This window comes from Suncus etruscus, chromosome 11 (genome assembly GCF_024139225.1).
Source record: "Suncus etruscus isolate mSunEtr1 chromosome 11, mSunEtr1.pri.cur, whole genome shotgun sequence".
In the NCBI taxonomy this organism is placed as follows: Eukaryota; Metazoa; Chordata; class Mammalia; order Eulipotyphla; family Soricidae; genus Suncus; species Suncus etruscus.
In genome coordinates, this window is record NC_064858.1 from 51,337,827 (window position 1) to 51,354,161 (window position 16,335).

Here is a 16,335-nt window from a genome sequence, read left to right on the forward strand (position 1 = left end):
CATATATACTCTCTACCCTTCTCTTTCTCTCTCTCTCTCTCTACACACACACACACACACACACACACACACACACACACACACACAATCCCCACATGAATCTAAGCTCATGATTTAGCCTAGTTTGGCAGGAGAGAAGAGAAAATATCTCAGCTTGACAAAGAACAAATGCAAACAGCGTTCCTGCCAGAGGGCACCTTTACTGCTCTGTGCCTCTGAAGTTATTACCTAGTGATTTTGAACCAACAGGCATTTCCTGGTTACCCTGCTGGAAGCCTGACTTCCACAGGATAGATGATTCTACAGGGAATTTGGCTGTTCTTAGATTCCCTGAAGGAAAGAGGCTCTTCTCTCAGAAAGGCTCAACATCTCACTGTAGGATCCATGTTGAGACGTTCTGCCATTAATATAACTCAGCTGTCTCCTTGTAGCTAAGGAAGACTTAAGTAATGTGATTTATACATGGCAAATGTAAGTTTTAAACCCATATAATAAAAACACACACTTTTAAGGAAATGAAATTCAAGTAAATGGAGAGATATTGCCTTATAAAGTCAGTGTGTCCATAAAATACCATGGGTGAGAAAGCGTATTGTTTTAATTTTTTGAGAGAATAAGGTAATGGTGCTTTTAATTTTTTTTTTTTTTTGGATCATGCGCCTCCTTTATACTAATGGTTCCACTTCTAGGGATTTACCAAGTGGAACTAAAATGTCAAAAACTCAAAAGAATAGATAAAGAATGGTCAGAATTTGCCTTTAGCATTGTGAAAAAACCAAAAATTTTATACATATTTTGTCATGGAAAATCCATATGACAGAATATAAAGGATCTAGAAAATAATGCCCATTATGTTCATAAATAAAATTTATTGAATATTATGTTTTATAATTCTAGACTTAATCTATGTGATATGTGTTTGTGGAATTCAATAACTGTATATATGAAAAAGTCTGGAAGAAATGTACTGATATACATGTTTAGATTTTAGGATAATAGGTGATTGTTTTTTACTACTTATGTTTTTCTGTGTTCCAAACAATACATGGATATATAGAATTTTATATCACAAAGCAATTTTAATTTATTAAAATGAGTATTTGATACTCTTATTTATATAATGTATATGTTTAGATGTACATGTTTAGAAAATAGTCTACAAATAAGTTTCTTTTATTTCTGCTTAGATTTATTCAGACATTGGATGTGAGTAAAAGAATCAACTGCTGCATTTTGTCTGCATTACTCTTTCAGGTACTATATATTTAATATTTTTATATATATTCCATATGACCCAACAGCAAAAATGCAACACTTCATCATTTTTATAAGTCCATAGGTAGGAAGCGAGCATGAATCTTGAGTAAGTATTGAAAGATCATCTCAATACTTATCAGAGTGGGTTTTGTCTTTGTGTGATGGTAAGTTAACAGAGAAAAACTAAGATTTCTGTCAGAGCAAGCACACATTACAAAACAAGCAGCAACTCAGCTTATGTGACAGCAGACTGACCAAATCATTATTTGGTTGTGTGATGCCAAATCTATGGGCTCATGACAACAAGAAGTTGAAGATTTCAGAAGTTGGGTGCTTTCAGTCCTTTGGATTTGAGCTTGACTTTACTATAGAAGAAAGGAGACCTCGGCTGTGATATATCTTAAGATTCCTGGATATAGCCTGAAGCCTTTGAAATCTACTAAAGTTTCCATTTCCTTTGAAGAATGGACAGTCTTGATAAGCTTTCAGAGGAAGATGAAAGTTTATGAAATCAGATAAGATTTTGGGGAAAAGAGATTTTGCATGTAAGGCTAGACACTTCACTTGCTTAATTTCCATATTTTTCTTGGAATGGAAATAGTAGAAAGGACAAGGTTTCAATGGGAAAGCTAAGTTCACTGACTTCTTCCATGGCATTTTTCATCCTATTAGTTCTTAAAGATAAAATATAAAAAAAAATTGGATCTCCACTGCACACTTTTCAACATGGCCTTTGCCCAAGACCCATGACTGCCAGTTTTGGGACCATCCTCACTCAGAAGAACCTGGGAAACCAAATGAGTGGGGATGAGCTGGTCCCACCCAGAAAGGGCGAAAACAGAGAAGGCGAGCCACTCTGCTTTGCTCTACAGCCATGCAAATCTCTTAGTCAATGAACCCTATCACGACATGCAGAAAACATCACACTCACGGGTGAAAATGGGGGATACAGTACCATGCACCAACACGTAAGTCAATGCACAGAGAATGAAGATGGCAGCTCTGATACCTGAAAAGTGCCAACCACCCATTTAACATCTTAGATAAGGAACTTAGAGAAAAAATAAGAAAAATGTTCATAGAACTAAAAGGAAGCATGGATCGAGCTTAACAAATAATACATACGAATCAAAGGAATATGAAAATAGAAATGAGAAAGCTCCAAACTGAAATAACAGGACTGAAAAACTTGGTTGGTGAAACGAAAACCTCATTAAAAGCTTTTTGAACAGAGTAACAGCACCTGAGGACCGAATCATTAGCTGGAAGATGAGATGCATAATAGCTCTATGCAACAGAAGGGACTGGAAGAGAGCCTTAAGCAAGAGATCAATGGGAAAAAATCCTCAAAGAATAAGAACAGATGAAAATAGAAATCTTTGATAAACTCAACAAAAACAACATAAGAATCATTTGGGTTCAGAGACCCAGAAAGAAAATCCCCAGAAAGAATCAATAGTCAAGGATAACATTGCAGAGAAACTCCCAGAGCTAAAGAGTGCATACAACAAAGTACTGCATGCCCAAAGAGAACCAACTAAAAGAGATTCAAAGAAAAACACGCCAAGACACATCCTACTCATAGTGATGAATCCCACAGATAGGGATAGAATACTGAAAGCAGCATGATCAAAAAGGGAAATTACATTCAAAGGAGCATCCTTAAGATTTATAGCAGACCTGTCACAAGAAAACCTAAAGGTCAGAAGGCAGTGGTGGGACATAGTGACAAAACTCAGTGAAATGAGTACTTTGCCTAGAATACTGCACCAAGCCAGACTCACTTGTAGGTTTGAAGGAAGTATACATCGTTATCCACTTCATGGTTAAACAATAGCTCAGAAACTTTACAGACTCAAAACCAATCTTAAAAGAAAAACTTAAAGGTCTTCTTTAAGACAAGACAGACCAAAAGACACACCAAACTTCTAAAGAAAGATGACCGTAATCCCATGACAATTATCTCTTCTAACATCAATGGACTAAATGCACCAGTTAAAAGACACAGAATGGCAAAATGGATCAAAAAGCTGAATCCAGCATTCTTCTACTTACAAGAAACACATCTAAATAGAACAAACATAGACTCAAAATCAAAGGTTGAAGGACAATCATCCAAGCAAACACTCCCTTAAAAATGCTGGAGAGGGGGCCAGAGTGATAGCACAGCAGTAGTGCATTTGCCTTGCACGCAGCTGACCAAGGATGGACCTGGATTTGATCCTGAGCATCCCATATGGTTCCCCACACCAGGAACAATTTCTGAGTGCATAGCCAGGAGTAACCCCTGAGCATCACTGGTATGGCCCAAGACCAAACAATAAAAATAAAGCTGGAGAAGCCACATTAATATCAGATGATAAAATTTTTATATGTAAAAAAGTTATAAGGGACATAGATGGACATTTTGTACTAAAAAGTATACATATATCTATATATATATAACAGGAAGAAATATTACTCCTAAACATATATCCACCCAATAAGGGACCAGCAAAATATTTAATACAATTTTGACAAATCTGAAAGACAACAAAAGCAATACAATAATATTAGGAGACCCCAATACTTCCCTGTCATCCCTTGTAAGTCAACCAGGACTATAACTAACAACAATATACTATCTATAAAAGGATAAATAGAAGAAAGTGACCCAGTAGATATATTTAGAGCTCTCCACTTTCAGAAAATCAGATATACATTTTTTCCAGTGCACATGGATTAATCTCCAGGATAGACCACATACTGGCCCGTAAAGCATACCTCCATAAAATCAGAAGATAGAAATTCTACAAACTAACTTCTCAGATCATAATACACTGAAATTAGAAGACACAGAGGAAAAACTTTAACAACTAGAAATTGAACAGCCCACTATTGAACAATCAGTGGGTCAGAGATAAAATCAAAGAGGAAATCAAGTGATTTATGGAAACAAATACAAAGACACAAATTTTTAGAATTTTTAGGACACAGCAAAAGTAGTGTTAAAGGATAATTTATAGCTTTACAAGCATACTCAAGAAGGAAAAAGGAACCTACATAAATAATTTTAATGACACAACTTATAAAATTATAAGTAATTAACAAAATGAACCAAATATAGTTAGACAGAGGAAATAATAAAATATAGAGCAGAAATTAACGAAGAGGAAATAAAAGAACAATTCAAAAGATCAATAAAAGTAAAGGTTGATTCTTTATTGGGGAGAGTCATACCCGGCGGTGCTCAGGGTTACTCCTGGCTTTACACTCAGAAGTCACTCCTGGCAGGCACTCCTGGCAGTATGCGATGCCAGGATTCGAACCACCATCTGTTCAAGTCAGCTCTGTGTAAGGCAAATGCCCTACCGCTGTGCTATCTCTCCAGCCCTAAAAGTTGGTTCTTTGAAAAAAATCAAGACACCACTAGTAAAACTCAGAAAGAAAGGGAGAGAGAGTGCTTGCTTTGGCAGCACATATACTAAAATTGGAACAATACAGAGAAAATTAGCATGACCCCTGCACAAGGATGACACACAAATTCATGAAGCATTCATATTTATAAAAAGGGGCAAATAAATATTTTCAATGTAACTGCTACTGAAGCATTTATAAATATAAAATAATAAAATTTATAAGTTAACTATAATTTTACATTATATTTACAATTTATCCTCTTTTTGGTTAATTTTGGGGTCACATCCAATAGTCCTCAAGGGTTATTCCTGGTTCTGTGCTCAGTCATTTCTGATATTCCTCAAAGGGATTGAAATGAGAATACAAGGCAAAAAGCTTAACTCTTGCCCTATATCTCCAGACTGTTACATAACAGTTTCTTTAATGAGCTAATAGAATAAACAGAAGTTTCAAATAAATCACAAAAAAAGAGAGAGAAATTTAATAAATTGGATTAGAAATAAAAAGAAATTATAGAGATTAAAAGGATAATCAGAGATTACTTTGAGAAACTATGCCATGACATAAGAGAACCTGGAAGAAATGAATAAATTCTTGGACTCTTATAATTTTCCACAGTTGAACCAGGATGACCTAGCATATCCAAACAGATGGATCACTATAGAGGAAATTAAAGTGAAAATCAAATGTCTGATTCCAGTCTGTGAGAAGTCTGTGGGGGGCCCCCGGGAGCGCCCCAACCCCTAACCCCACACGTGTGACCATGCTGTCCCGCTTGCTGAAGGAACACCAGGCCAAGCAGAACGAGCGCAAGGAGCAGCAGGAGAAGAGACGTCGAGAGGCCATCAATGCAGCGACCTGCCTGACAGAAGCTTTGGTGGATCATCTCAATGTGGGTGTTGCACAGGCCTACATGAACCAGAGGAAATTGGACCATGAAGTGAAGACCCTGCAAATCCAGGCAGCTCAGTTTGCCAAGCAGACAGGCCAGTGGATTGGGATGGTGGAGAACTTCAACCAGGCACTCAAGGAAATCGGGGATGTGGAGAACTGGGCTCAGAGCATCGAGCTGGACATGCGCACCATCGCCACCGCGCTGGAGTATGTCTATAAAGGCCAGCTGCAGCCCGCCCCATCCTAAGCACTCTGCCCTTTCCCTTTCCAGCTCGGCTGTGCCCCAGCAGTCTGAGTAATAAAACACAAGCCTCCTTAAAAAAAAAAAAAAAAGAAAATCAAATGTCTTCCCCAAAACAAAAGCCAGGCTGAGATGGGTTCGTTAATAATCTATCAAACCTTTCAAGAGAAAATACCATAAATATTTTCCAGGATTTTCCAGGAAATTGAAGAAACAGAAACACTCCCAAATAGTTTGTATGAAGCTAACATCACCCTGATACCAAATTAAAAAAGATGCTGCAAAAGAAAGAAAGAAAGAAAGAAAGAAAGAGAGAGAGAGAAAGAAAGAGAGAGAGAAGGAAGGAAGGAAGGAAGGAAGGAAGGAAGGAAGGAAGGAAGGAAGTAAGGAAGGAAGGAGTGAAGGAAGAAAGTACGGACGGAAGTAAGAAGGAAGGAAGGAAGGAAGGAAGGAAGGAAGGAAGGAAGGAAGGAAGGAAGGAAGGAAGGAAGAAAAAATGACATCTAATCTGAACACAGATGCAAAGATTCTCAACAAAATCCCAGCAGATGTGGTCTAGCACCTCATAAAGAAGGTCATACACCATGACTAAGTAGGTTTCATTCCAGGAATGCAAGGATGGTTAACAATGCAAATCAATAAACATAATATACCCCATATCAACAAAAATACAAAACAGAACAAAACATATGATCATAACAATAGATGCAGAGAAAGCATTTGTTAAGGTCCAATACCTGTTCATGATAAAAACTCTCAAGAAGATGGGAATGAAAGGAAATGTTCTCAGTATAGTCAAGGCCATTTAACATGAGCCCATGGCAAATACTATTCTCAATGGAGATAAACTGACAGCCTTTCTTCTAAAATCTGTTACAAGACAGATTCACACTAGTGAATCCTCAGCCAATGCTTTAAGTTTTTGGAAAGACTTTTGATTAGCATTTTATTTTATTTTATTTTATTTTATTTTGGTTTTGGGGCCACACCCGGTGATGCTCAGAAGTCGCTCCTGGCTTGGGGGACCAAATGGGACGCGGGGGGATCGAACTGCGGTCCATCCTAGGCTAGCACTGGCAAGGCAGACACCTTACCTCTAGTGCCACCACGCAGGCCCCTTGATTAACAATTTAAATTATCAGTAGTGATGGTCAGTTTAGATATGCTAAATCATGCAGATTCAAACTGGAAGTTTATAAAAGTCCAAGAATTTATCCATTTCTTCCAGGTTCTCTTGTTTTGGGCATAGAGTTTCTCATCTTTGGCTCTGATTACCCTTTAAAGCTCTATAGTATCTGTAGTAATCTCTCCCTTTTCATTTCTAATCTTGTTTATTAAGTTCATCTTTCTTTGTGAGTTGTGCTAGTGTTTTTATCAATACAATTAATTTTTTCAAAGAACCTATATTTGTTTTATTGATCTTTCAGATTGTGCTTTTGATTTCCACTTCATTGATTTCTGCTCTAAGCTTTGTTATTTCCTTCTGCCTACCTATTTTTGGTTTATTTTGTTTATCACTTTCTAATGTTATAAGCTTTGTCATTAAGCTATTTATATAGACCCTTCTTTCTTCCTTGATGTGTGCTTTCAAAGCTATATATTTTTCTTTAGTATCACGTTTGCTGTGTCTCACAAATTCTCATAATTTTTGTCATCATTCAAACTTGTTTCCAGGATTCTTTTAATTTCCTCTCTGGTTGTTCATTAGTGAGCTGTTGTGTTTCTAAATGTTAGAAGTTGTTCTCCTATGTCCCTTTTTAGTTCACTTCTAATTTCAGTGCATTGTGATCTGAGAATGTAGTCTGTACAATTTCTATCATCTTGATTTCATGGATGTATGTTTTTTGAGACAACATGTGTCTTGCCTTGGAGAATGAACCATGAGTATTGGAGAAGAATCTGTATCCAGTTTTATGGGGATGGAGAGACCTATGTATATTTGATAGGGCACTCTCTTCCATTGCTCTTCTCAGAGCTAGTATATTGTCAGGTTTCAGCCTGGTTGATCTATCAAGGGGTGACAGGGCAGAGTTAAGGTCTCCCATTATTATTGTTCTGCTATTGATGTCTTCTTTCAGATTTGTCAAAAATTGTATTAAATATTTTGTTTGTCCTTCATTGGGTGTGCATATATTTTGGCATGTGATTTCTTCCTGTTGTACATATTCCTTGATTATTATGAAAAATCAATGGTTGTCCCTTGTAATTTTTCTAAGTCTAAAGTTTGTGTCATCTAATATTAATGCAGCCTTTCCATCTTTTTTTCTTTGGGGGATGGGGTTGGGCCACACCTGCCGACACTCAGGGGATACTCCTGGCTATGTGCTCAGAAAATTGCTCTGGCTTGGGGGACATTTTGGGATGCCCAGGAATCGAAATGTGGTCCATCATAGGTCAGATGCGTGCAAAAAAAAATGCCCTACCACTGCGCCACCGCTCCAATCCCCTCTCCAGCATTTTTAAGGGAGTTATTTGCATGGATGATTGTCCTCCAACCTTTGGTTTTGAGTCTATGTTTGTTCTGACTATTAAGATGTGTTTCTTGTCTGCAGCAAAATGTTGGATTCAGCTTTTTGATCTATTTTGCCACTCTGTGTCTCTTAACTGTTGTACATAGTCATTAAGAGAGATAATTGTCATAGATTTAGTGTCTTTTTGTTTTTTGTTTTTGTTTTGGGTCACACCCAGCAGCACTCAGGGGGTTACTCCTGGCTCTACTCTCAGAAATCGCTCCTGGCAGGTTCATTTTAATGTATGACTGGTGTGTCTTTTGGTCTGTCTTGTCTTAAAGTAGATCATTCAGGTTTTCTTTTAAGGCTGGTTTTGAGTCTGCAATGTTTTTGAGCTGTTGTTTATCTTTGAAGCTATGTATATTTACTTCAAACCTGACTATGAATCTGGCTGACTGCAATATTCTAGGTGAAGCAATCATTTCATTAAATTGTGTCACTATATCCCACCACTGCCTTCTGGCCTTGAGGGTTTCTTGTGCCAGAACTGCTGTAAATCTTAAAGATGCACCATTGAATGTAATTTCCCTTTTATATCTTGCTGCTTTCAGTATTCTATCCCTATCTGTGGGAATCATCATTCTGACTAGGATTTTTTTTGGGTTGGTAGTCTTTTGCTCTCAGAGTTTCTCTATGATAATATTCTTGACTATTGATTCTCCTCGGAATTTTTTCCCCAGTTCTCTGGGACTTCAATGATTCTTATGTTATTTCTGTTGAGTTTATCAAGACTTCTATTTTCATCTGTTCCCATTTTTTGAGGATTTTTTCTATTGTCTTTTCATTTGCTTTTAGGCTCTTTTTCAATCTCCTTTTTATTTTTTGTATGAGGCTGTTATGCATCTCATCTTCCAGCACACTGCTTTTGTCGTCAGTTGCTGTTACTTTGTTGGAGAGGCTTTCCAGTGAGATTTTCATTTTGCCTTCCAAGTTTTCAGTCCTATTATTTCATTTTGGAGTTTTCTCATTTCTACTTTCATATCCTCTTGGTTCTAATTTGTGGTTCATTCAGCTTGAAAATGAAGATTCATTTTTGTTTTGAGTTTTAGGAATATCCTCTATATTTCTTCTCTAAATTTCTCATATGAAAAGCTGAGAGGTTAAATAAGTGGTTTGCACTTTTTGGGTCCTCAAAGCTGCCATCTTCATTCTCTGTGCATGGTATTGGCCTATGTTGTTTTCTCATTTCACGCTTGTAATGTGGTGTTTTCTATATGCTGTGGTGGGATTTATTGACTAGAAGATGTGTGTGGGTTCATAGAGACTTGAAGTGGCTTGCCTCCTGTTGCTCCACCCTTTGTGCACTGAGACAGCTCATCTCTGATGACATTTCCTCAGGAGATATTCTCTGTTTTCATGCTCTCAACAGCTGTTTTGAGTGGGGTGGTTCATGGCTGCCTCACAGCAGATCAGAGGCTGTTCAAAGTGACTCCCTTGTGCCAAAGCTCACTGCAGGAACCTTGTCATTCATGGGTGGAGACTGCTCACCTTTGCTGATGTGTTATCAGGAGATGTTCTCTGCTGTTGTACCCTTAGGAGATTTCTGAGTGTGGTTGTTCATGACTGCCTCTCATAGCAGAGCAGAGGTCTTTCAAAATGTCTCCTATGTGCCAAAACACACAGCAGAAATCAGGCTCTGCCCTTCATGTGCAGAGATAGCTCACCTCTGATGTCATGCCTTCATGATCTGTCCTTAGTGGTGTGGTTCACAGCTACCTTTAGAGCATAGCAGAGGCCATTCAAAATATTTCCTATGTGCCAAAGTACACGGCAGGAATCAGTGCCCACAGACTCTAATAATTTAGATTTCGTAATTAAGTCATCACCTCCTCTACTCATTACCTAGTATGCCTAATATAATAAAAAAGAACATAGTTTATGAGGACTTTGTAACCTCAGATAAGTTAATTGTTTAACTCTTAATTATATCATATTTGAGATAGTTCTTTTTGGCATGAATTAGGTAGGACTAAATAAAATTATGCTTCAAATTTACCAAACTTCTCAGTAAAAAATGGACTTTCTACAAATGATAACTTAATAATAGTAATTTCTTTTGAAAACCTTATGTGTGCAATTATCATGGAATTTAAAAACCCATCAAGTGGCAAAAGTATTTAGAAGATACAATTTTAATGAATAATAAGCACCTTAGGAAAAAATAGATGTACTTGTTTTCCTTTTTGTTGTTGCAAATGCATTTTATAGTTCTTTATTTCACCTTTATTCTATTTTAGGGTTTGCTTAGAACCACACTTCCGCACCCCAAAGCCGAACGTTGCTATGCTCTGTATGAAGTCACTCAGCTTCTTCCAGGCATTGAGCTTTTCTCAGACAGATACAGGGCTGATATTTGCACTGTGATCACAAGTCTCTATTATGTAATCCGTGAACTGCACTTTGCTAAGCATGACCTCATAGTAAGTAATTGTAAAATTAGCTTATTTTTATTTGCTATGCTATTGTACCTTCTAATTACTTACCAATTTCTCTGAACTTTTCAATATTCCTATGTACTTTTCGATGTTCTTTAGATTTTATTAGTTTTTAACTTTTTTTGTTTGGTCGCCATGCCTGGTGATAGTCATGGCTTATTCTGGACTCTGTGCCCAGGTATTAACTCTTGTCAGTGTTCTGGAGACTATATGCAGTGCTGGTATAGAATTGACTCAGTCACTTGTATTTTATCTGTTTTACTATTTCTCCAGCCCTAATTGCTTTTAACTAGGGTTCTTTTGACCTTTAAACTCTGTATTTAGGATTCTTACATGTACTTCAAAATATGTATATACAAATACATATTTTTAATGTTTGTACATATATTATTTGAATTGTTAATGTCGGTGGTCTTTTTTACTTTTTATTTTTCTTAAGACTTTTATGAAATTGATTTGAATGTCTTGAAACATGGACTTGAGTGTATGGATAACTCAGTTCACTGCATTGAATCATGTTCTTATTAATGCACAGACTATGAGAGTATTCCTTTGCTGAAATAATTTTTTATCTTGTGTCTTTTATCTTTTCTCAGCCAAGGATGCATGAAGTAAACAGCAGACTCTAACTGTGGAGTAAAATATAAATGTTTCTTAATGTCTTAGGAAATTCAAAACTGCAAATATAGCTCAGTTTTCCCTTGGGGAAATAAATCAGTTCATATAATAAATTTGACATAGGTTGCAATATTAAAATTAGTTTGTATGTCCTGTTGGTCATTTTATATTTTCTTCCTATGTCTTATTCAGAAAAATTCTTCCTCTATGCCATTTCTTTTTAAAACTATCTTACCCCATTCACCATTTGCTTCTTAATATTTATTCCCTGTTTGTTTTTTATTCCTCTCTTTTATAATTTTTATACTCATTTTATTTTTAATTATAAATTATTTTATATTCTCTTGTGACACATTCACTCTTTATATAAGATTTATTGTCCCATGATGTAACTTGTTAAATTATAAAGCCACTTGTTAAAGTGGAGAGGTTGATAAATGCTTTTAACACTTGGAAGATTTGGCAAGAAAGTGTTTATTAGAAAAAATATCAAGATGGTGCTCCTCTCATTGTTAATGGGATTCATTTCTAGATTTATAAAATAATTCTATCCCCTGGGTAACCTTTAGCTGTCTAGCCATGTTTATATATAATACATATCACTGCATTGAAAAAGAAATGAGAATATTTTTCCCCCTGAAGCTTAAGAAATTGAGAACATTTTTCTGAATAATTGAGCAGTTGACAGCAATAAAATGGGGTGTTTTTATTTCCCACTAAAGAAGAGATCAGATCTCAAAGATAATAGTCACCCCTTATTATTTTGTGCTTCACTAATTGTTGAAAAGGTAGTTATTTGTAGCGCATAGCAGAAAATGACATTATATTATGATTGAAATAGTTTAAGACAGGTTCTAACCCTTTAAAAAGCTATGAGAATTTACCAGTGGTTTCTGAATTAAACTGGCAAAGTGACAACAATTTCTATTTTGTATTGCATTTCTTTATGGTTTTACAGTGCTGGGGATTAAGCCCAGATTTCATATATGATGGCACGTTTTTTATCACTGAGTTATGTCCTTAGATCCTGCAGTTTCTGCTTTTTTCTTTCTTCTTTCTTTCTTTCTTTCTTTCTTTCTCTCTCTCTTTCTCTTTCTTTCTCTCTCTTTCTTTCTTTCTTTCTTTCTTTCTTTCTTTCTTTCTTTCTTTCTTTCTTTCTCTCTCTTTCTCTTTCTTTCTCTCTTTCTCTTTCTTTCTTTCTTTCTTTCTTTCTTTCTTTCTTTCTTTCTTTCTTTCTTTCTTTCTTTCTTTTTTCTTTCTTTCTTTCTTTCTTTCTCTCTCTCTCTCTCTTTTCTTCTTTCTTTCTTTTTCTTTCTTTCTTTCTTTCTTTCTTTCTTTCTTTCTTTCTTTCTACTTTCTTTTTTCTTTCTTTCTTTCTTTCTTTTCTTTCTTTTCTTTTTTCTTTCTTTCTTTCTTTCTTTCTTTCTTTCTTTCTTTCTTTCTTTCTTTTTTTTCTTTCTTTTTTATTTCTTTCTTTTTCTTTCTTTCTCTCTTTCTTTCTTTCTCTCTTTCTCTTCTTTCTTTTCTTTTCTTTTTTCTCTTTTCTTTCTTTCTTTCTTTTCTTTCTTTCTTTCTTTCTTTTCTTTCTTTCTTTTCTTTTTCTTTCTTTCTTTCTTTCTTTCTTTTTCTTTCTCTCTCTCTCTTTCTTCTTCTTTCTTTCTTTCTTTTTCTCTCTCTTTCTCTCTCTCTTTTTTCTTTCTTTTCTTTCTTTTTCTTTCTTTCTTTCTTTCTTTCTTTCTTTCTTTCTTCTTTCTTTCTTCTTTCTTTCTTTCTTTATTTCTCTTTTCTTTTCTTTCTCTCTCTTTCTCTCTCTCCTCTCTTTTCTTTCTTTCTTTCTTTCTTTCTTTTCTTTCTTTCTTTTCTTTCTCTTTCTTTCTTCTCTCTCTTTCTTTCTCTTCTCTCTTTCTTTCTTTTCTTTCTCTCTTTCTTTCTTTCTTTCTTCTTTTCTTTCTTTCTCTTCTCTTTCTTCTTCTCCTCTTTCTCTTCTCTTTCTTTATTTTCTTTCTCTTTTCTCTCTCTTCTCTCTCTTTCTTTCTTTCTTTCTTTCTTTCTTTCTTTCTTTCTTTCTTTTCTTTCTTTCTTTCTTTCTTTCTTTCTTTCTTTCTTTCTTTCTTTCTCTCTCCTCTCTCTTTCTCTCTCTCTTTCTTTCTTTCTTTCTTCTTCTTTCTTTCTTTCTTTCTTTCTTTCTTTCTTTCTCTTTCTTCTCTTCCTCTTCTTCTTTCTTTCTTTCTTTCTTTCTTTCTTTCTTTCTTTCTTTCTTTCTTTCTTCTTTCTTTCTTTCTTTCTTTTCTTTCTTTCTTTCTTTCTTTCTTTCTTTCTTTCTTTCTTTCTTTCTTTCTTTCTTTCTTTCTTTTCTTTCTTTTCTTTCTTTTAAATTTCTCACTAACCACAAGATTTCCAGTGATAAAGGAGACTATGGCTCATGTTTAGCTTGGACATCCCTGGCTGCAGAATCATAAAACTAGTTGGCTAAATCAGGATGATGCCACCCTCCCTAACATTACCACTTCTTTTTTTTGGGGGGGGGGGTTGGGGACCGCACCAGGTGATGCTCAGGGGTTATTCTTGGTTATGCGCTCAGAATTCGCTCCTGGCTTGGGGGACCATCTGGGACGCCAGGGCATCGAACTACAGTCTGTCCTAGGTAAACTGCGTGTAAGGCAAAACAAAGCCCTATCGCTGCGCCATCTCTCTGGCCCCACATCACCACTTCTTAAGCCATTTTTCTCTCCTTTTTTTTTAATTTTTAATCTTTTTTAATAATATTTTATTTAAACACCTTGATTACAAACATAATTGGGGTTGGGTTTCCGTCATGTAAAGAACACCCCCCATCACCAGTGCAGCATTCCCATCACCAATGTCTCAATTTTCCCTCCTCCCCACCCCACCCCTGCCTGTACTCTACACAGGCTAAAGCCATTTTTCTTTTTGGTGAGGATTGAGATGTAATTTCAGAAGTCGAGCTTCAGGGATTTTTTCTTTATTTTTATGGCACCTTTCAGGCTATATCTAGGGATATCTGTTGTGCGTGGGCATTACTCACTGGCCTGAGTGGTGAGATTGTTCTCAGCAGTGCCCAGCCATCCAAATAGTGCTAGGGGTTGAATTTGTCTTCCTGCATACAAACAGACTCTTAGCCTTTTGCCGCATTTTTCTGGCCCTTAACTTCAGTTTTAAATTGAGAGTTGGGACTGTGCAAAAGTCTAGGCCATGGTTCCCTCTATTCCTGTCTAACGAGATATTGATAACCTGTCATGGTCTTTCTGTATATGCACAAGATATCAGGAAGGTTGGCCTCATGGTTAAATCAGAAAAATAAAAATATTATGCAGAGAATATATCTGAGTTTTCACCAGGAGACTGTATGTTCTTTGAAGACAAGGACTTCTTCAACAGTGTTTGACATTAAACAGACATGTTATCAAAATTTTTTTTTGTGTCATAGAAGTGTTCTTTCTAATTGAAGGCAAAGAGCAGCTAACATGGATGAATCAGTTTAAAGTACCTGAGTACTTGGATGTGACTGCATTATACTTTACATTTATTTGACATTTTATTTGCTGGAGTTTTTCCATAGGCCCAGTCATTTATATGTTGACTTTTTCCCCTCCAAATGTTAGTTAATTGATTTTTTTTTTCCATAAAGGATTTTGAAACTGAGAATTTGGAAACCAAGTGGCATCTATTTTGACAGTCTACTTTATTTATTTATTTATTTATTTATTTATTTATTTATTTATTTATTTATTTATTTATGGCTTTGGGGGTCACACTCAGCAGCGCTCAGGGGTTACTCCTGGCTCTGCACTCAGAAATTGCTCCTGACAGTCGGGGGGGGGGGGCAGTGTATGGATGCTGGGAATTGAACCCAAGTTTGTCACTGGTCAGCTGCATGCAAGGCAAACGCCCTATCATTGTGCTTTTGCTCCAGCTTTGATAGTCCACTTTAAAGTTCTGATAAAATTCTGAAGTGTTTATAGTCAGATTGTTTCACTTATAGCAAATAATATAGCCTCCTGGTTTGGAATGTTAATCACCATTTAAATTATTTTATATTTTTAGGGAAGTACTTCTTTATATAAGCATTATAGTTGCAAACTTGCCTGTACAAATACAAGCATTGTATTTCTTTTTCTCTTATGTTCATGGTAGTTTTAGCGTAATTATTTCTCTAACTGCACTCACCACTCTTTGTAGTAAGCTTTCATATCATGGGCTCATCTCATTCTAGCCCTCATCTCTATAGTTTCTGGGTATTATTTCTATACTATCTTTTATTTTTTCTAAATCCCATAGATGATACTATTTTGTGTTTATCTCTCACCCTCGGAGTTATTTCACTCAAAATAATAGTCTACATATACATCCATATATAGCCAAATTTTATGACTTTATTTTTTATGACAGCTGAATAGTATTTTATTGTGAATATGTACCACAATTTCTTTAGTCATTCATTTGTTGTAGGGCATCTGGATTGTTTCCAGAATTTGCCTATTAATAATAGCACTGCTATGAACATAGAAGTAATCACCATTTTAATAACCTCTTTTACATTAATTTTGGGCTACATTTTATTATTAAGTTACTAATTTCATAACTATAGTTTAAAACAAAAAGTACATTTCTCTTGGTAGATTCTGCCTCTTCTTGCATTGTACCAGTATTTTGTTTCTGGAATTTGTCAAGACTTAGTCAGAAACCTAGAAGCAAGAATCCTCAAGGTATGTTACATGATTTTAAAGCACTTTGTTATCTTTTATATAAATATAGACTCTGTGTTGAACATTTGAAATAAATGTAATGATGTATGACAATTATCTCAATATACTCTAAATTTATATTTTGAGCTCATAGATAGTATTTACTCTTTTGGCTTTAATACTTATAATAATAACCTAATAATGCATGATATATTAATAACATGATGCATGTACATAAAATAATATAACCAGTATTATAATCAACTATGTGGAAA

At 35.6% G+C, this 16,335-nt stretch overlaps 2 protein-coding genes and 1 non-coding gene across 3 annotated transcripts in view; all 3 read left to right on the top strand.

The window, feature by feature from the left end:
- Positions 1-16,335, top strand: part of CFAP54 (cilia and flagella associated protein 54) — a 443,326-nt gene that overhangs the window by 262,405 nt on the left and 164,586 nt on the right. Inside the window, exons 44-46 of the mRNA XM_049782938.1 lie at positions 1,188-1,254; positions 10,539-10,721; positions 15,995-16,081. Of these exons, the coding sequence (XP_049638895.1) occupies positions 1,188-1,254; positions 10,539-10,721; positions 15,995-16,081 (337 nt within the window). The remainder of the gene's footprint in view (positions 1-1,187; positions 1,255-10,538; positions 10,722-15,994; positions 16,082-16,335) is intronic.
- On the top strand, positions 4,697-4,803 carry LOC126023544 (U6 spliceosomal RNA). Its single transcript, XR_007500659.1, has one exon. It is a non-coding gene; the product is annotated as a U6 spliceosomal RNA (small nuclear RNA).
- LOC126021967 (biogenesis of lysosome-related organelles complex 1 subunit 1-like) lies at positions 5,380-5,863 on the top strand. Its single transcript, XM_049782859.1, has one exon. It carries the CDS (start codon positions 5,420-5,422, stop codon positions 5,795-5,797), a length of 378 nt encoding a protein of 125 aa, XP_049638816.1. The 5' UTR covers positions 5,380-5,419; the 3' UTR covers positions 5,798-5,863.